Consider the following 21,558-nt stretch of genomic DNA (forward strand, 5'->3'; position numbering starts at 1 on the left):
TGTTAACCACCCAGCCAATCTTTGTGTCATCGGCAAACTTAGTAATCCTACCACCCATAGTCATCTATGTCATTTATATAAATGACGAACAATAGGGGGCCAGCACGGATCCCTGTGGTATGCCATTGGTCACTGGCCTCCAGTCACTAAAGCAGCTGTCTGTCACCTCCCTCTGTCTCCTACCACTAAGCCAATTATGAATCCACCTTATCAGATCACCCTGTATTCCACGTGCATTAGCCTTCTTAATAAGTCTCCCAAGTCTCTATGACTATGTGAGACTTTGTCAAAGGCTTTGCTGAAATCCATGTAAACTACATCAACCGCACTACCCTCATCCACTACACTTGGTTACATGCTCAATAAATTCAATCATATTTGTTAGGCATGACCTCCCTCTGACAAAACTATGCTATCTCCGATCAAACCTTGCCTCTCCAAATGGAGATAGATTCTCTCCTTCAGGATCTTCTCCATTAGTTTCCCAACCACAAACGTGAGACTCACTGGTCTGTAGTTCCCTGCCTTGTCTCTACAACCATTTTAAATAGTGGGTCCATCTTAGCTGCTCTCCAGTTCTCTGGCACCTCCCTGATGTAAACACAGTAAGAGTTTTAACAACACCAGGTTAAAGTCCAACAGGTTTATTTGATAGCAAATGCCATTAGCTTTCGGAGCGCTGCTCCTTCGCCAGATGGAGTGGATATCTGCTCTCAAACAGGGCATACAGAGATACAAAATCAAGTTACAGAATACTGATTAGAATGTGAATCTCTCCAGCCAACCAGGTCTTAAAAGATACAGACAATGTGAGTGGAGGGAGCATTAAGCACAGGTTAAAGAGATGTGTATTGTCTCCAGACAGGACAGTCAGTGAGATTCTGCAAGTCCAGGAGGCAAGCTGCGGGGGCTACTGATAGTGTGACATAAATCCAAGATCCTGGTTTAGGCTGTCCTCATGTGTCCTCCATCTGACGAAGGAGCAGCGCTCCGAAAGCTAATGGCATTTGCTACCAAATAAACCTGTTGGACTTTAACCTGGTGTTGTTAAAACTCTTACTGTATTTACCCCAGTCCAACGCCGGCATCTCCACATCATGACCTCCCTGGTGGCCAGGGAGGAATTAAAAATGAGTCTGAGCCCCTGCAATTTCCTCCCACAACAGCCTGGGACACAATTCATCTGGACCTGGAGATTTGTCCACTTTTAAGCCCGCCAATACCTTGTCACTCCCGATGATAATTTTCTCTAGAACCTCACAGTCTCTCTCTCCATAACTACCTCCTCATTCTCATGGGTGAAGACAGATATGAAATATTCATTCAACACCCTACCAATGTCCTCTGCCTCCACCCACAGATATCCCCTTTGGTCCCTAATGGGCCCTACTCCTTCCCTGGTTATCCTCTTCCCATTGATATACTTATAGAATATCTTAGGATTTTCTCTACTTTTACCAGCTAGAGCTTTCTCATATCCCCCCTTTGCTCTCAATTAATTTCTTTAGCTCCATCCTGCACTTTCTGTAATGCCTCTTCAGACTTACTCCCCTTATGATTGTTAAAAGCCTCTCTTTTCCTTCTCATTGTATGTTGAATGTCTCTGGTCACCCATGGTTCTCTGCGTTTGTTACACCTTCCTATTACCGTAGAGGGAACATGTTGGGCCTGTACCTTCCCAATTTCATCTTTGAACACTCCTCACTGCTCTTCTGTAGCTTGTGTTAGGACAGAGGTAGAATGTTTTTCTTTCTAGAAGGATGACTGTTTTTTGGAACTCTCTTCCTCAAAAGCAGATCGAAGCACCGTCTTTGAATATTATTAAGGCAGAGGTAGATAGATTCTCAATAAGCAAGGGGATGAAAGGGTACACCATAGGTGGGACTGTGACATTGAGGCTACAATCAGATCAGCCATGAATGGCGAAAGTCTCAAAGGGCCAAATGGCCTACTTCTGCTCCTAATTCATACATTCATATGAACAGCCACTGAATGAACTCGTGTTCGTGGATAACCATGCTCTCATAGCACATACTCCAGAGGATATTCAGCTGCTTGTTGATCATTTTACCCTAGTCTCAGAGCGATTTGGTATGACAATAAGTTTGGAAACAAAATAGATCTGGTATCAACCTGCCCCTAGACACATACTGCAAGATCTCTCGGTCACCATCAACAACACACCCGTTTGATACAAACATTTTGCTAGCTTAGATTCTCCTCTCTAGTAACACCTCCCTGGATGATGAAATCAGCTGGGGCCTGGTACAAGCAAGCTCAGCATTTGGCAGGCTCACTCAGACTTTGGAAAGAGCATGGAGTTTACCTCAGAACAAAGATCAAAGCCTATGTGGTAGTGGTCCATAAGTAACTAGAAACATGGAGCACAGTGGTTCAAGGACTCTTCTGGTTCAAACTCATGACCACTTTCTCAAGGCCAATTAAGGATGGGCAATAAATGCTTTGCGGTGTGAGATCTATTTGCAACATCAGGTGTCAAGACCGAGGTTGTTGCAAAGTGCTGCATACCTGGCATTGAGAACATGCTCATCAGAGTTCAGTAGAGCCGAGTCCATCATGTGTTTCCACATGGGGGATTCCTGCACACTAAAGGCTGTACTCTACAGTCAGCTAAGCATGAGAACCAGCACTATGGGACATCCAAACTTCGAGATAAAGACAACATGAAGCATCTTCCGAGCTTGCAGGTTGGGCTCCAAACATGGGAAAAACAACCTTGAACAAAACCTATGAAACCCAAGTGGAAAAGTCTGTCGTCAAGCAGTTTGACATTTGAGGATAATAGGGTCAAGTACCTTCAGGACAAGTGAGAGCAGTGCAAAGCTAATGCATCTTTCCATTCTTCTGGTACTGACTTCATATGCAATATTTGCAATTATCAGAGAATCGTAGAATCCCCGCAGTGCAGAAGGAGACCATTCAGCCTATTGAGTCTGCACCAACAACAATTCCACCCAGGCCCTATCGCTGTAACTCCACGTATTTACCCTGCAAATCCCCGACAAAAAGGGGCAATTTAGCATGGCCAATCAACCTAACCTGCACACCGTTGGACCGTGGGAGGAAACCAGAGCACCCGGAGGAAACCCATGCAGGCACAGGGAGAGTGTGCAAATGCCACACAGTCATCCAAGGCCAGAATTTAACCTGGGTCCCTGGTGCTGTGAGGCAGCAGTGCTAACCACTGTGCCACCATGTCGCCCAATTTGTTATGTAAATCAGGACTTGGCCTAACATCACAGAAGACATCAACTAGAATGTAAACCAGTCTTTTTTCTTTGCTGAATACTCCTATGCCAAAGCAACGGGAAAATCCATCCTGTCCATTCGGGGGGGACTCCACCCACAGTCAATCAATTAGAAACTTTCCAGAGACTTGAGGTAGTAGGCCTTGATGGAGCAAAAAGCCCCCTTCTGTGCTGTACTATTGTATGATTCTATTTGAACAAATTAGCTATTTACCTTCCAAACATCTGCCTCACAGCTGGGTCAAAATCCTGGAACTTCCTTCCTAACAACACTGCGATGTACCTCCACCACATGGAGCACAGTGGTTCAAGAACTCTTCCGGTTCAAACTCATGACCACTTTCTCAAGGCCAATTAAGAATGGGCAATAAATACTGACCTAGCCAGTAAAATGAATTTTGAAAAAAACCCAGCCTGCAGTAAGTTTATTAGAATGCCTGACAAATAACCAAAAAAGTGTCGTGTCTTTAGCAGTACAAAAGAAAATATCGAACTGAAAAGGACAGCACATTTAGAATTTTCCACAAGAAACTAACAGGAAAAAAAATGGAACCATCACATCAGAAAAAAGACAGTCACTTCTGCAATCTGAGAAGACAAAATAAACAAAGTGTTTGATTGGCCTTCCCAGAACCTATAAAAACACAATCCCTGAAGGGCAAAATGCACAGGGGGAAGATCTGTTTACAGGTTACTGAAAAACCAGATGAAACACAAGTCAGATGCAAAGAAAATAGAACTAACACTTCAATAGTGACTAAAATTAAAATATCAAAACAGAATATTATCAAATATCATTTATTTTTAACAAAAACATCTTACAAAATTTCCATTTATTTTCTAGTTTTTAAAAAAATCATTTATAACTATAAAAGTGAACCAACGTAATACTACTAATTACAGAGGCAGAAATTTAGGGTATGGTGTGGTACGAGAGTTAATGGAATACTTTGTGGACAAACTCATTATAAATAGGCAAAATTAATAACCATAAAGAAACATGCAGCAGTAGAATCTGTAACCTTGGGACTGAAAAGAAAAGCATCCCCCACCCCGGAATGTCAGTAATCATCTAACAATTATTCCAGTGCTCTTGTAGCAAAAGGTCTATCTTGGGGAAGGGGATCTATAAGAAACAACATTGAGTCACCCTAATATAACCATTTCTGCCTCTGGGTAAGACTTGAAAACATGGTGGGACTGGATTGAAGGTTTACATGGAAACTTTTTTTCTCCGTACATGCTATGGAAGTCTTGAAGAGCTTTTGCATTACTGGAGCGGCTCCAGAGATACAGTTCCAGTTTTCTGTACATGTTCTGAAAAGGACCACATTCAAACACAATTCTTTGACTGCAATTCACTGAGCAAAATGATTCATATGATTATTTATTTTAATAAACAAATCAAGTCCTAGCTCCTTCCCACAACACCCATAAAATTAAAATTCAGCTTTGCTCAATGGCAAGAAGCCATTTTTCTGATCATATTTTAACAGGGCCTTTAGATTTAAATATATTGCAATTAATTTTGTTCATAACTAGTTATTCCAAAATTGGCAATAGCATCTTCAACCCACTGTAGCAGATAATATGATTGTTCCCTGCTTAAATCTAAAAAGGTAAAATTATAAAAGATTGGTTTAGAGTTCAAACAAATTAGTCTACCTTTTTAAACCATAATTTCAGTGCTTTAAAAAAAAATCACATTTACTTGCCTGAATAAACTGCAGAGTATTTAATTAAAGATTCATATTTTTATACCACAGATAACCACCACCTGTCACTCATGCAATCGATAACTTGCAGAAAGTGTAAAAGCAAGAATTATTTTAAAACTTTAAAATGCTGCTAACAGACAACAAAATAACCTAGGGGCTTGATGTCTAAAGTTGCTCTCTTTTTCTTTAATTTATAACCATCAGTCTTCAATTTTGCCAGCTTTTTTGCAATCCTACTTTCTGCTTTGTTTGCAAATTTCATTGAATTTAGTCCGAAGACAAATGGACATTCTAAATCTATGAGAAAGATCCACAAATGGCAAAGAGATTGTGTGGGGGAAAGAAAACTGCAACAGTAATGGCTCTGGAGTGACAGTAATCCAGCATGTAAACCTCTCCCTTACCAGAACTAGCTAGTGATAATTGTGACATACAATTACATCTGTATACATTTGTAAAAGTACACAAAGAATGGTAGCCAATAGGAAGTGTGCAAAAGCTCCCAAGCTACACAAAAAATGAAAAACAGAAAAGCAGCAGAAAATGTAGTGAAAAAATCCATTTTACGATATTCATGTTCAACAGCAGACATTTAACTTGCAAATGTTTCTAAGAATACAATTAAATTAATGAAGACATCTGTGTATCAGATGGAAGAGTCTTTGGTGATACTATCTATACAAAGGCTACTTTTGATGGAACTATAACGGTTTGAAAGCTAACGCAGTAAATCACAATATATGGCTTTGTATTCTCTCCACTCCTTTGTAGGTTTAATCCCACTAACTGTGTATAGTTGTGTTATTCCAACCAGTAGGGAATTTACTTTTTATATAAAGCAATGAGACACTATGAAAAACATTGGAAATATGTTAGAAAACCTCAGAAATGTACATCTTATACAAAATAATTTTTTGTTTTGCTTTACAGTTAACCACCTAATTATTCCCACATTGCTTTGTCAGTTTGGAACCATACACTATACATAATTCTGTCAGAATAATAAATATACAAGATTATGTACATTATAACAAGGCCCATTTTTCACATCCTTAATTATGAAATGTCTAAATGTTGATTGGAGATTCAGCACACGAGATGAACTGTGATTTCTATTAAAATAAATGAATTACAGATATAAAAACTAGGCTGAACCATTATTAACCAAAAATAAAGTGATTAAAAGGCCACACTCAGCACTCCTTCAAGTCTTCAGACATTCAAGTACCTGTGAGCAAAGGCTAACATAGCCCTGCCATTTAAAAAATAGAACTTTATTTAGAAACAAGGAGCTACCCCTTGCATGAGCACCATATGTGCCATTCACTTTAAAATACACACAGCCAATGTTTCAATTCCAAAGGTCAGCCCAGTGACCCTGTAAAAGCCATACAGGAAGTCATCCGTAAGGCATATTAACATGCAGGTATGTGCACATATTTCAACTCAGCAATTCCCATTTGCTTGGCAGATTTCCCCACTCCCTCCCCCTTCAGCTGATGAGGATGGAGTTCCAACATACATAGTAAAGGGTTATCCTGTAGTGAGTATGGTTGTGTATTTTTTTTTAAAAACTTCTTTTGCATGCTAACAGTAAACATGGCAGACGTTATTGGTGAAACCCAACCACACGCTGAGTCATGACAGCCCTAGTGCCTGTTCCTATACAAGCCTGACGGCTACCTACTCCAAACATTGTTCACTTTTCCTAAAGCAAACTCAGCTTAAGTGGTATAAATTAGCCTTAAATTAACTTTAGGCCAAAATTTAAGACACTCAATTGTGATTAACTGAATAGTGTTTCACTTTGTTCTTCACAGTGCTGATGAAATAATTGTTAATTGATCTTCAGCTTTCAATTCATGGACTTCTGATTTATGTTCCTCCCAACAGGGTCTCAAGCCTGTCACTCAGCATTGATTAAAAAAAAATTAAAATTCTAATGATCATATAGATCCGTCAGTCAGTCAATAAGCTAATATCAGAAATCCTCGAGTCAGAAACATCTGTTCGGTGCATCATAAGGTAATAGCCAAGAGTCACCTTGCACAAGGTGTTATTTACTGAGCTCAGGATGGACATTCTATAGGCTGGCTTTAATCACAATGCTGTCCAACGATTGTGTGTTTGTTAGAGTCGTTCAATGTCCCGATATTTCTTTCTCAGTATGGAGACCTGGTCTTTGAAGAGAACTGGGTCAAGTCTCATCTGGGAATGGACCAATGGCATGGATCCAAACCAACTTGCAAATGTGTTCATGCAGGTCTGCCGCTGAGCAAAGTGATCAGGATCAGCCCATCGGGAAGCTCTGGAGGACTAAAATGTAAAAGATCAATCACATATTTAGCTGAATTCAAATATAGGTACGGTGTGAACAGAGTTCTCATCTATATATTATAATTAAAAACCACTATATATAACATGCATTCAGCTTGATAACAGAAGATAAAAGAATAAGTACTAAGCCCACCAACATCTGGAGAGAGAAAAGACAGGCTAATCTTTCAGGAATAGACCCCTTGTAAGTCCATCCCTTTTTCTTTTCTACTTGCAGTACAATCACTTCCTCTTGGACTATTAATTATAAAAAAAACACTGTTCTCCTTCATGAAAGCATATTACTACAGATGCTGGAATCTAAAATAAAAACAGAAAATGCTGGAAAATTTCAGCAGGTCTGACAACATCTGTGGAGAGAAAACAGCGCCAACATTTTGCAGGGCCGGAACCTAAATACGCCAGTGAAGCCAGTTTCAGAGCACTCGGGTGCCTTTGTGCAAGGCACCCTGATCTTCCAGTGAACCGGAAACCAACCCCCCACCCCCTCAAATCATCAGTAGCATTGTTACCCCCCTCACAACAATGTAGGCTGTCGGCATCAGTGAATCAGGGTCCTCCCAATGAGTCCCCTGATGGACCCTCAACATGACCCCTTCCACGACCCACCCCTGCACCTCACCTCTTGCATAGCTGTCCACCTTCCCCAAGCCCCTCTCCAAAAGAAAATCTTGCACAAGCTCCTCTCTTGTAGAGCTCCCCCCTTCTGGGCACGACCTGCTCTCGTTGGTAAAACGAGGCCAGGAAGATAGCGATCTGATTCGTGCCCTCGCCTCGCCGATCAATGGTGAGCCAGTAAGGTCGGGCCCGTGTCTCTGCTCTCCTTCACAAACATTGTTCTCAAGGTACTGGCTCCATCTCTCTGAATGCCTGACATGGAACCAGATGATAAATACCCTGGCATTCTATATGACCCTGAGATGACCAAGGAAAACAAGTGGACGTGCTTTATTTAGATTTTCAGAAGGCTTTTGACAAGGAAGGCTTTTGACAAGGTCTCACAGAAGACTACAATGTAAAATTGAAATGCATGGGATTGCAGATAGTGTCTTAATATAGGTAGAAAGCTGATCAGCAGATAGGAGCATAAATGGGTCTATTTCTGATTGGCAGGCAGTGACTAGTGGACCCCAGGGACCCCAACTATTCACATTATATATTAATGATTTGGAAGAGGGAACTAAATGTATTATCCCCAAATTTGCAGATGATACAAAGTTGGGTGGGACGGTAAGCTGCGAGGAGGATGCAGAGATGCTTTAGCATGATTTGGACAAGCATATGCATGGCAGATGCAGTATAATGTGGATAAATGTGAGGTTATCCACTTCGGTAGCAATAATAGAAAGGCAGATTATTTGAATGGGTGTAAATTGAGCGAGGTGGATATTCAACGAGACCTTGGTGGCCTCATGCATCAGTTACTGAAAGTAAGCACACAGGTACAGCAGGCAGTAAAGAAGGCAAATGGTATGTTGGCCTTCATAGCAAGAGGATTTGAGGATAGGAATAGGGATGTTTTACTGCAATTGTACAAGGCGTTGATGAGGCCACACCTGGAGTACAGTGCGCTGTTTTGGTATCCTTATCTGAGGAAGGATGTCCTTGCTATAGAGGGAGTGCTGCAAAGGTTTACCAGGTTGATTCCTGGGATAGCAAGTCTGTTATATGAGGAGGGACTAAGTTGGTTAGAATTTATTCATTGGAGTTGAGAAGAGTGAGAGGGGATCTCATAAAAACTTATGAAATTCTAACAGGATTAGAGAGTAGATTCAGAAAGAATGTTCTTGATGGAGGGGGACTCCAGAACTAGGGGGTCATAGTTTGAGGACAAGGGGTAAACCTTTCAGGACTGAGGTGAGAAAACATTTCTTTACCCAGAGAGTGGTGAATCAGTGGAATTCACTACCACAGAAATTAGTTGAGGCCAAAACATTGTCTGATTTCAAGAAGAAATTAGATATAGCTCTTGGGGCTAAAGGAATCAAGGAATGTGGGGAGGAAGGCGGGATCAGAGTATTGAATTTGATGATCAGCCATGATCAAAATGAATGGTGGAACAGGCTCAAATGGCCTACTCCTGCTTCTATTTCCTATGTTTTTATGAACTTCCAAATATCGCCTTCATCACCGAGACAGCTTAACTCTACTTTTGTATCATTGCCTGACTCCAACTTTGCATCAGCACATCTGTTGTTGAAACACTCATCCATCCTTTTGTTACTCTAGACTTGGCAATTCCAATGTAAACCTGGTGAGCTTCTCTTCTTCCATGCGGCATACACTTAAGATCAACCAAAACAGCAGCCCATGTCCTAGTTCATACCAAGTCACATTCACCCATCCCCTATGTGCTTGCTGACTTACATTGGTTTCCAGTTTGGCAATGCTTTTATTTTAATATTCTCATCCTTGTTTTTAAATCCCTCCTTAGCTTTGCTTCTCCCATCTCTCCATCCATCCACCTCTAGACCTAGAACACTGGTATCTGCACAGGTCTAATTTTGGACTCATGAGCATCCCCGTTTTTAATGTCTCCACCATTAGTGATGTGCTTTCACCTGTCCAGAACCTAAGCTCTGGAATTCCCTCCCTCAGTCTCTCCAAACTCTCTCTTAAAAGTTGAGTGTTTGTTTTTGTTTCATTTGTTTTGTTGAAATTTTGTTTTTGTTGGGACATTTCAGTATATTTAAGGCACTATATCTAAATGTGAACTGATGTATCATTGCATTTGTTTTCTTGTTTCTAACTGTGTATTTACTAAATGATCTCTAATTCAAAGGCTTGCATATTCTTTTTGGGTGTTGACTGACTTTTTTGTTTACATCTTTTTTTAAGAAAACAATTAATCTACTGTGTCAAGGTTTTTACATTTTGTTCTCAAATTCTCCCTTTCTCTCGATGATGCACTGAACCTTAGCAGTATCAATCTGTACAATACCTGTCTGAAGACTACCCTATCATAGCGGGCATCACAGTCAAGTCCGATCTTGTACTCATCTTATGTCCTGACATACACTTCCAATCAGCAGTCACTGGATCAAAGTAGTTGTTAGATGCTGTGAGGAGGGATTTCAGGTTTCTAAGAAAAGAAATAGCTGAATTTCTTCTCTCATGTGAATGCAAGTCTTTCTATCAATCTCCAAATCTAGATGCTACATCAGGCTTGAAGCTTAACAAATCTAACTCCGATCATAAAATCCATGTCGTCTGGGTTCCTTCACTTTTAGCAAAATTAAGTTACCTGCTGCATCATTGTCTCTTTATACTGCTTTTTCTGAGTGACTTTAACAGGTGGCAGCTTAGTAACAGCTGAAACCAAAAAGTTCATCAATATGTCTTCACAATTGGCCAGTTGGTCCACCATGTTTTTTAGACTGGAAGGCAGGTAATGAGTATACAGGTAATGGTAGTACCTACAACAATAAAATCATAAGTCATGAGTTAATCATAAATATCTAAAATGCATATAATTACTTTTAAAACTTTACAACTGTGGCTACCTAGTTGCTTATTTTATATAAAGGAGTTAAATGATTCATAATTCTTGTACTTTACGCAAGTATAATTCAATAATCTGGTTGAAATTCAAAAGGGAGAATACCCAAGACTGTTTCCTCAGCAGCAACGCCAGAGGTCCATAACCATTGATGGAATTGCTCTGACATAATTTTACTGATATTAAGTTGCATGGTTAAGAACTGCTTATAAGCAGAACTATCAATGAAACACATCAAAGTAACTTATGGGGTAAAGGGATGGAGAGGCAGGAGAAGTGGTGAATGGTGAAGAATATTAATGATAACTTTGTTGCTTAAAGTTTAAGATTGAAATGTTTATACTGAAGTGTACAATTTTAAAAGTGCAAAGCAGAAACCAATTTGGGCAACATTGTCACTGAATAATTCACAAGTGTAGAAAAGAAAAATGAAATTCATGTTGCGTGATTAACTGTAATTTTACTGTTAAGTAGTTGATTTAATTAACGAAAATTGCAATATAAATTAATTTCAAAACTCTACCTCAAATAGGCTTGCAATTTTCTTCGAGAAGTTTTCAATTAAAAAAATTAAACTTGAATAATGAGCTAGAAGACAGGTTACATTTTAACTTGAATTTTCAACAATACACTAGCCGAACGTGACAGAGGAATGTCATTTGATTTAAAATGTAACAGTAATGCTAACCTGAAACTCTGCACATGAACAGAAAGTTAGCACAACTGCTTCCCGATGATAATAAATCCTGCATCTGCTTATTTATACCAGAGCTGATTTGCAGTACTTATTTAACACTGACAAAATCAGTGGGGACTGATGTTCGGAGCTGTTGCGTTCAGCAGTTAGATGATTTGTGATAGCCGGATGCACATATATTGGACTCAACAAACGCAACCAAAATCTTGTTTTTCATTCTCAAAGTCACTACAGAAATCAGGCAGTATCAAACTAGCTTGCATCTTGCATTTGAGATTATCCAGATCTTGTATTAATCCTATCTGTTGTGGAGCATCATTACAGTCCCCATCACTTAAACTATTCTCATTTACCCTGGACAGTCAACTACATTGGGTAAACCATTTCTCATTATGATTCTTGTCAATTACAAAGACACTGCATAAACCATGTTAAGTGTGCTGACTATTTTGAAACATTTAGCAGCTGTTTGCACCTTGTTAAAGTGTGATTACTTGTCATTAAGGGCTGTGGTCGTTTTTGTGAATTTGCCTGCTGTTGCAGTGGGCTTCATTAGATCTATTTCCCAAATCTAAAGCATTGCAAGAGAAGACAACAGGCATATCTAAAACAGCAATCTTCAGTTCATTCTTTGTAACTAAGTTTATAATGATTATGGCACAAAATGCAACTTTTAATGATTGATTGGTCTTAATAAAAATCAACCCATGTAACACTTTCTCTCCCTCATCAGATTTCACGGGAAAAACTAAGAAGTTTATGAGATTATTATTCAACTTTTGTCAGTTTCCCACCCAGTGCCTAGAGGAAAATAAAATTTTCAATTAAAGTTTATTGGCATCAAAAGGAGAGCTATGCAAAAATATAATAATAATTTATGGAAAAACATTAGTTCCTACAATGCAGTTAGGACTCTTGCCTCATCTCTGGTTTGAGCATAAGGGCAATTTATAGCTTCCTGTTTCACAACAATAAAATCTTGATTTTAAAATTTATGAAGACTAGTTACATTCCCTGTATCTGATTCCAACATTGCATTCCCCACTCTGGAGAACAATCTCAGCTTATCTCACCTCTTCATATGACTGAAGTCCCTATCTTGCTAAACTTTCTCTCCACTCTCTGCAAGTCTTTGATATCCTTCCTAAAGTGTGGTGTGTCCAGAACTGTACACAATACTTCAGCTGAAGCTGAACCTAGATTTGTAAAAAGTTTAGAATGACTTATTGGTTTTGTATTCAATGGCCCTATTAAAAAAATCCACCCTCCTCACTGCCCTGCAGCCTTCAAAGATTTATGAATATGTGCCTGAAAAGAAATAAAACACTGTGCCATAGGCTAGTTGGGTAATGACTTGCTGGATTCCACACATGGTAGAATTCAGCTTTGTGGAAAAACATACAAATATTCATTGTTTTTCAACCCCCTCTCTTACAATGTTTTACTGCCTGTCTATGTACATACTTGTGGTAGATAGCAGCGCCTGTTAGGACCATGGAGTAATCATTGGTCCATTTAGATGTATATCCCCATCTTTCCTTTGTGCTGTCCCAGAAATGACTGCGAGCTGGATATCCTACAATTCTCTCAGGGAAGCTTTGCCACACGATGAAGGCAAAATCCACCTAAAATAGATGAAGCCAAAGTAAATTTATTACAAAATTATTAACCAACCTTCATAATAATGATGGAAGAGGAAATACTAAATTTGTGTGCAGATAAATCACGAGGGCTATAATCTTCGTTTTTGTAAAATTTAAAGTAGACAAAGACAGCTGTCATCAAGCTGACATTAAAACAAATATTCAATTCTCAGGGAAACTGGTAGAATATAGCTGATGTCCAAGGATCTATTTTTGACCTCCTTCTACTTCTCTTCTACAGGTTACCCCTTGATGATATAATTGGAAAATGTCAGTTTTCACATGTACGTTGATGACAGGCTCACTTTATGTTAATCAGTTTTATCCCATTATCCATCCACTGTCTCCAAATGATCGGATTACATGTCTTTCATGAGTACTGGATGAGCAGAAATTTATTATATTGGCTCCAGTTAAGCAACACCTTGATTTTAAAATTCTCATCCTTGTTTTCAAATTCTTTCATGGCCTAATAAGTTTGTCTCTCTCTGCAATCTCCTCCAGTCCTTGAACCCGGAGAGATATCTCCTCTAACTCTAGCCACTTGAGCATCCTCGATTTGTATTGATCTAGCAATGTTCTAGCTTTCAGGTGCCTAAGCTCCAAGTTCTGGAATTCATTTCCAAAACCTCTCCATCTCATTATCTTGCTTTTTCCTCCCCCCTAGTCTTTAGGGGGAGCCTGTGAATGTGGTCTATTTGGACTTTCAGAAGGCTTTCGACAAAGTCCCACATAAGAGATTAGGGTGTAAAGGTAAAGAGGTAAAGCACATGGGCTTGGTGGCAGTGTATTGAGATGGATAGAAAACTGATTGGCAGGCAGGAAACAAAGAATAGGAATAAATAGGTCTTTTTCCAAATGGCAGGCAGTGACTAGTGGGGTATTGCAGGGATCAGTGCTGGGACCCCAGCTATTCACTGTATCTATTAATGATTTAGATGAGGGAAATTTGCAGATCATGACACGAAGCTGGGTGGGAGGGTGAGCTGAGAGGATGATGCAGAGATCCTCAAGTGTGATTTGGACAAGTTGAGTGAGTGGCAAGTGCACGGCAGATGCAGTATAAATGGATAAATGAGAGGCTATTCACTTCGGCAGCAAAAACAGGAAAGCAGATTACTATCTGAATGGCCATAAATTAAGAGAGGGGAATATTCAATGAGACCTGGGTGCCCTCATACACCAGTCACTGAAGGTAAGCATGCCAGTGCAGCAGGTGATAAAAAAGGCAAATGGTAAGTTGGCCTTCACAGTGAGAGGATGCAATTAAACAGAGCCTTGGTGGGGCCACAACTGGAATAGTGCGCGCAGTTTTGGTCTCCTTATCTGAGGAAGGATGTTCTTGCTCTAGAGGGAGTGCATAGAAGGTTTACCAGACTGTTTCCTGAGATGGCGAGACTGACGCATGAGGAGATATTCAATTGGCTAGGATTGTATTCGCTGGAGTTCAGAAGAATGAGGGGGGGGGGGATCTCATAGAAACCTATAAAACAAATATTCAATTCTCAGGGAAACTGGTAGAATATAGCTGACGTCCAAGGATCTATTTTTGACCTCCTCCTACTTCTCTTCTACAGGTTACCCCTTGATGATATAATTGGAAAATGTCAGTTTTCACATGTACGTTGATGACAGGCTCACTTTATGTTAATCAGTTTTATCCCATTATCCATCCACTGTCTCCAAATGATCAGATTACATGTCTTTCATGAGTACTGGATGAGCAGAAATTTATTATATTGGCTCCAGTTAAGCAACACCTTGATTTTAAAATTCACATCCTTGTTTTCAAATTCTTTCATGGCCTAATAAGTTTGTCTCTCTCTGCAATCTCCTCCAGTCCTTGAACCCCGAGAGATATCTCCTCTAACTCTAGCCACTTGAGCATCCTCGATTTTTATTGATCTAGCAATGTTCTAGCTTTCAGGTGCCTAAGCTCCAAGTTCTGGAATTCATTGAGGATGATGCAGAGATCCTCAAGTGTGATTTGGACAAGTTGAGTGAGTGGCAAGTGCACGGCAGATGCAGTATAAATGGATAAACAGGATGAGGCAGGGTAGATGGTGAAGGATGTTCCCAATGGTGGGGGTGCCCAGAATCAGGGGGTCACAGTCTGATGATACAGGGCAGACTGTTTAGGACAGAGATGAGGAGAAATTTCTTCACCCAGAGAATGGTCAGCCTATGGAATTCGCTACCACAGAAAGTAGTTGAGGCCAAAACATTGAATGTTTTCAAGAAGCAGTTAGATATAGCTCTTCAGGCAAAGGGGTTCAAAGGATATGGGGGAAGGCAGGATCAAGCTATTGAGTTAGATGATCAGCCATGATCCATAACAAATGACGGAGCAGGATCGAAGATCCAAATGGCGGCCTCCTGCTCCTATTTTCTATGTTTCAATGTTAACCAAGCTTTTTGTCCTATTATCGCTTTGTGTGTCATATTTTGTTTTATAATGCTTCTTTAAAGTGTCTCGAGACAGTTTTATTGGATTAAAGGTACCACACAAATACAATTTATCAATCCTCACCCTCTTTTTCGGAGTATAATTCCTGACCACTGTCCAATTTTTCATGCGATGTAGACATCGCTAGCTAGGCCAACATTTTCACTGTCTATCCTTAATTGCCCATGAACAGGCGATCGTGAGCTACCTTCTTGAATCGCTGCAGTCCATGTGGTGTAGGTATACCCACAATGTTGTTAGGGAGGGAGTTCCAAGATTTTTACATGAACTGCTTCAGCATCTAAGGAGTCGCGAATGGAGCTGAATATTGTGAAATCATCTGTAAACATTCCTACTTTTGACCTTTGTGCTAGTTATAACTCCAATCACTGGAGGTTTTGCCTCTGATTCCCATTGACTTATATTTTACTCAGGCTCTTTGATGCCACACTTAGTCAAATGCTGCCTTGATGTCGAGGGGCATTTCTCACCTCGAATTCCACTCTTTTGTGCCTGCTTGGACCAAGGCTGTACTGAGGTTAGAAGCCGAGTGGCCTTGACAGAACCCAAACTGAGCGTCGGTGAGCAGGTTGCTGCTGCATATGTGCCACTTGATTGCTTGGTTGACAATAGTTTCCATCATTTTGCTGATTATCAAGAGGAGGCTGATGGGGTGGTAATTGACAAGTTGGATTTGTCCTGCATTTTGAGGACAGGATATACCTGGACACCATTCCACATTGCTGTGTAGATGCCAGTATTGTAGCTGTACTGAAGCAGCTGGCTAAGGGCGCAGTTAGTTCTGGAGCATAAGCTTTCGGTACGAAAGCTGAAATGTTATCCGGGGCCATAACCTTTTCAGTATTGAGTGCCTTCAGCCATTTCTTTACATCATGAGGAGTGAAATGAATTGGCTCAAGACTGGCGTCTGTAATGCAGGGGGCCTCAGCAGGAGGCCGAGATGATCAACAACTTGGCACCTCTAGCTGAAGATTGTTGCAAATGCTTCAGCCTAGACTTTTGCACTCGTGCTGGGCTCCTGCATCAATGAGTATGGGGATCTTTGTGAAGCCACCTCCTCAAGCTTGTTTAACTGTCCACCACTATTCATGGCTGAATGTGGAAGACCCCTCCTAGATATGGGTGTGTGGACAATATTGAGAAGAGAGAGCTTGGTTAAGATGCCCTCCACAGTTGATTAGTACACTGTGATGCTCACCCATGAAGCTCATGTGCAAAAGTGTCCACTTGAGTAAGGCAATGTGCATCTTCTCAAAGGCAATTAATTATGGGCCAATGACACTCATAGCCCATGAAAGAATATAATATAAATCAGCATGGAATCAACTTCATTAGTACAGGAGGAAAAACAATTCTCAGCTAAACTATAGGGAACTTTAAAACCTGCATATGGAATAAAAGATGCTAGTAGATTGCTAACTGTAGTGATACACAACTGCAGCCTCCTCCCCACTGATATATAAAAGACTAAGAATAGCATTTTATTCAAACTCACATGTGAAACAACTATAACTATTATAGATATATTTGAATATAGTGTTTTATGAAAAATTAAGTTCACAAAACATTATACTGGTGCAAGATACATTTAATCATTTCTTACTTATTGCACTTTAATCTAGCAACTTCAACAATTAAAACTAAAATGAATGACACTTTTAGATATACGGTTTTAACAATAGTATTCAAATCTCCTGGAAGAGTTGGGGAGGTGGGAAAGAAATTGATTTATCTGCATAATTAAAACAGCAAAGTAATTAAGGACAAAATGATTAAATGATCTGATTACCACTGCTTAATCCACCCGAGAGTCTCCATATACAAAACCTACAAATGTTGATAGATCAGCGATAAGGTTTTAATTAACAATATTCCTCCCATTGCTAAAATCCAACCAATTTCATCTACATGATAGCTCATTTGAGTGACGTTATCTTCAAAGCTGTACTGACAACAGACTTACTGTAATTAAGGTAAGGAAAGAGGATTGTGGATTACTGACTGATATTTTTTGTAACGGTTACATAATAAAATAGTTGCTAACATCCCAATAATTAATTATTCAGAGAACTCATCACCATTAAATTTAAATGGAAAAGCTTTCTTTTTGCATTTGGCTCTTCCCTTCAAAACGTTTTCTAAATTAATCCTCTGATGAAGAGTTAATTATGGTTAGTATGACATGCTTTAAAGTACCTCCTTGGCTAAACAAAGTACCCTTTTCATATTGGCTTTTCTTTGAAAAACAGTTTCAAAGAGTAGAATCTACAATTGAATTATTTTTGTTGCAGTGACTACATCATCTTGCACAATAGTCATCCACTCAGAAGAATGGACCTTGCCATAATTTTTGTTCCATCCTTTTTGCAGCAGCATCCATTTTGCAAATAGTCACCTGCAGCTTTGTACTGAGCAAACACACCCCACTTTAAGAATGGTGGCTTCCAAAAATTAAAAAAAGGTCTTTCTGGATGAATTAATGAACAATCATACTGCATGTTGTAGTAATGTCCTAAGACTACAAAATCATATTTTTTCCACCACAGTGCTGATGTCCAGCTGGTCAACAGTTGGATTACAATATGCCCTCAGAGCTCCTGACCAGAGACTGAAAAATACATCTAGGATTCCTGATAATTACAGTTTAACGACCCACTGGTGAAAGCGCATAGATAGATGGAAGTAGGAGCAGGGATGGGCTCATGCTCTGATGAAGGGTCAACCAGACTCGAAACGTTGGCTCTATTCTCTCCACACAGATGCTGCCAGACCTGCTGAGATTTTCCAGCGTTTCCTGTATTTGTTATGGACTCAGTTCTGATGACTTCCCATGATGATTGGAGGAACAACAAATGGCAGCAGTTTGGAGCCCGGAGTCTAGAGATGTTGGGGGAATGGGGGTTTGGGGGGGGCGGACAAAGGCGGTGAAGGAGTGTGTGCGCGGTGGATGCTGAGAGAGTTCGTGTGTCTGTGTGTGGACGGTGTGACAGTGTACCTGGGGGATAAGAGTGAATGTGTGGGGGTGAGGGAGTGTGCATGTGTGGTTTTTGGGCGGGGGGGAGCGGGGTGTGGTGAAAGTGTGCATGTGTGGGAAGAGTGGGTGCACATGGGGGGATTCAGACTGTGTGTGGGTGGGGGCAATGGTGAGAGACTGAGGTGGAAGAATGTGTCTTAAAGTTTGGCTCATTCCCAGTACCTGGATTCTCACACACATCCTCCCATGCCATCATGCACTCTTATCCGCTCTCTGCATCAGGGTGACTGAGTGAACACAGAGTCTGGAAATGAGCCAGAAAACACACACACACAGTCTATTATGCGCTAATACTCTGCTTTATCTATTATTCATTGTTTTCTTGCTTAGCATGGTGTTTCTTTTTATACCTGTCTTTTTTTTGGAATTCATGTTCAATGTTATGCCAAACTTTATCTTTTGAAAAGCTCTGACTCCTCGAGTGAGAAATAAGGACCCCCACACAAAAAGGTTGGGCCAGCCTGCTCTACATCCTTAGTGGGTAGGATAGGAGTGGTGAAGCCTTGAAAAAAAATCGCATGCATAAAACTGGTGTCCAATTTTCCAAAATGCAAATTCTCCTTGATAAGCCATGAACCTATTGCTTTCTCTATCAGAGCATCAGAAAATATTTAGGCTGCAAAATTAAAACTCCCCCATAGCACCCTGGCTTCGATGTTACAGGAACCAGATAGGAAAAAAATTGAAAATGGCCTGCTTCTGATGACATCGGACAATATCTGCACCAATCAATATGCCCTGGGAGGGTGACAGCGCGGTGGTCTTGTGAGTATGTCGGAAGCAGTCCAAGCAGATAGTAATGTTAATCAATGCCAAACATATGAATTAAGAGTAGACCATTTGGCCCCGAGCCTGCTGTGCCATTTGATATCATCACTGATCTGGTTTTGGCCTCTTTTCTACACCCTTGTTTGCCCCTTATACCCTGTGACTCCCTCATCAATCCAGAATCTGTCTAACTCAGTCTTAAAAATATTCAGATCCCAGCCTCCACTGTTGCCTGGGGAAGAGAATTCTACAGACTCATGACCCTCAGAAAATATTATTCCTCACCTCTGTCTTAAATAGGAGACCTTAATTGTAATTGTGTTCCCTTGTTCTGGTTTCTCAAATAAGGGGAACATCCTATCAGCATCCATCTTGCTAAGTTTCCTCTGGACTCTATGTACCTCAGTAAGATAATCTCACAATCTTCAAAACTCCAACGGATACAGCCAAACTTGTCCAACCTTTCCTCATAAGATAAACCCCGGAATTAGGTGAGGAACCAGCTTCTAATGTAATAATATCCTTTGAGCAAGGAGACCAAAACTGAACACTGCACTCCAGGATGTAGTCTCAAAAATGCTCTGTACAACCATAGCATAGCTTCCCTACTTTCAGATCTCATTCCCCTTACAATAAACAATCCATTTGCTTTCCTAATGACTTGTTGTACCTGATATTTGATGCAATTCATGTACAAGGACACCCAGATCCCTCTGTACCACAGAGTTCTGGAATTTCTCTCCATTTAATGCTAAGCTGTTTTTCTATTCTTCCTTCCAAAGTTCCATCTTTCAATCTTTTTCCCACTCACTTAACTTTATCTATATCTCTTTTCAGATTCTTTATGCTCTCATTACAAATTACTGTTATCTATCTTTGTGTCATGAGCAAATGTAGCAATCACCCAAGATTGCAAATAGTTAAGGCCTCAGCAAACATGATCCCTGTGGCATTCCACTAGTTATAGTTTGCCAATGTGAAAATGACCCATTTATCCCTACTCTTTTCCTGTTAACTAATCAATCCTTTATCCATGATACTATGTTGCCCTCTATACTTAGCTGCATGATGGCCCCTACCAGCAACGTAAGGACATTACCACCCGACTTTCAAGCAAAGTGCTGCTGCAGAGTTGGTGGAAGTGCTATTGCTATTGGAAAGGTTGAAGAAGTTCTTTCAGTCAGAACAGAAGTGCTGGACCTTTGAATGGAGTGGCTTGGTTTTGGAAAACCTCAGTATATCATTTGTTCTCAGTTATAGGGGCTATGGTTGAAGTTCCTCTTGAGTTGCAGTAATACAGGGAGATGGAACAGTGGCTTCAGAGAGAAGCTGTCCGCTTATTGTCTGCTTTGTGGTTGCCTTTGTCTGGCCTAGTGCTACTACATGACCAGTGGAAGGCTGCTGACTTTCTATGGAGAGGCAAAAGCATGCAAATCGTCTTACAGGATACCCTTGAGCATCCAGTTTACGACTACATTTCCTTGACATGGACATCAGAAGTCTGGCTGAAAAGCAACATGGTGGAAAGACAATCTGTCACCCTCCAGGGGAATCACAGTAAGAAGTCTAACAACACCAGGTTAAAGTCCAACAGGTTTATTTGGTAGCAAAAGCCACTAGCTTTCGGAGTGCTGCCCTTTGTCAGGTGAGACCCTCCAGGGGAGGCAGTGGCATAGTGGTATTGTCACTGAACTAGTAATCTAGAAACCCAGGGTAATGCTCTGGGAATCTGGGTTCGAATCCCATCACAGCAGATAGTGAAATTGGAATACAAAAAAACCCCCTGAAATTAAAAGTCTAATAATGACCAAGAAACCATTGTTAATTTTCGTAAAAATCTAGCTGGTTCACTAATGACCTTCAGGGAAGGAAACCTGCCATCCTTACCCAGTCTGGCCTACATGCGACTCCAGATCCACAGCAATGTAGTTGACTCTTAAATGCCCTCAGGGATGAACAGTAGATACTGGCTCATCCAGCGACACCCACATCCCACGAACGAATAAAAATAAATCCCGAGAACAGAGAGCAAGATTGTCTACCGTGGAGCCTCTACCATTCCCCTGGGCTAATGTCTCAGAAATTCTAGCAAACTATTGGAGCACAGACTGGTAAACTGCTGAGAG

General features: G+C 40.5%; 1 protein-coding gene across 1 annotated transcript in view; it reads right to left on the reverse strand.

The window, feature by feature from the left end:
* Window positions 1-4,054: 4,054 nt before the first annotated feature.
* Window positions 4,055-21,558, reverse strand: part of LOC144495851 (exostosin-1-like) — a 190,294-nt gene continuing 172,790 nt past the window's right edge. The window contains exons 9-11 of the mRNA XM_078216489.1: window positions 12,985-13,145; window positions 10,569-10,740; window positions 4,055-7,303 (exon numbers count right to left, since the gene is read on the reverse strand). Coding sequence (XP_078072615.1) covers window positions 7,118-7,303; window positions 10,569-10,740; window positions 12,985-13,145 — 519 coding nt within the window. The 3' untranslated portion in view covers window positions 4,055-7,117. The remainder of the gene's footprint in view (window positions 7,304-10,568; window positions 10,741-12,984; window positions 13,146-21,558) is intronic.

Source organism: Mustelus asterias, chromosome 7 (genome assembly GCF_964213995.1).
Source record: "Mustelus asterias chromosome 7, sMusAst1.hap1.1, whole genome shotgun sequence".
Taxonomy (NCBI): Eukaryota; Metazoa; Chordata; class Chondrichthyes; order Carcharhiniformes; family Triakidae; genus Mustelus; species Mustelus asterias.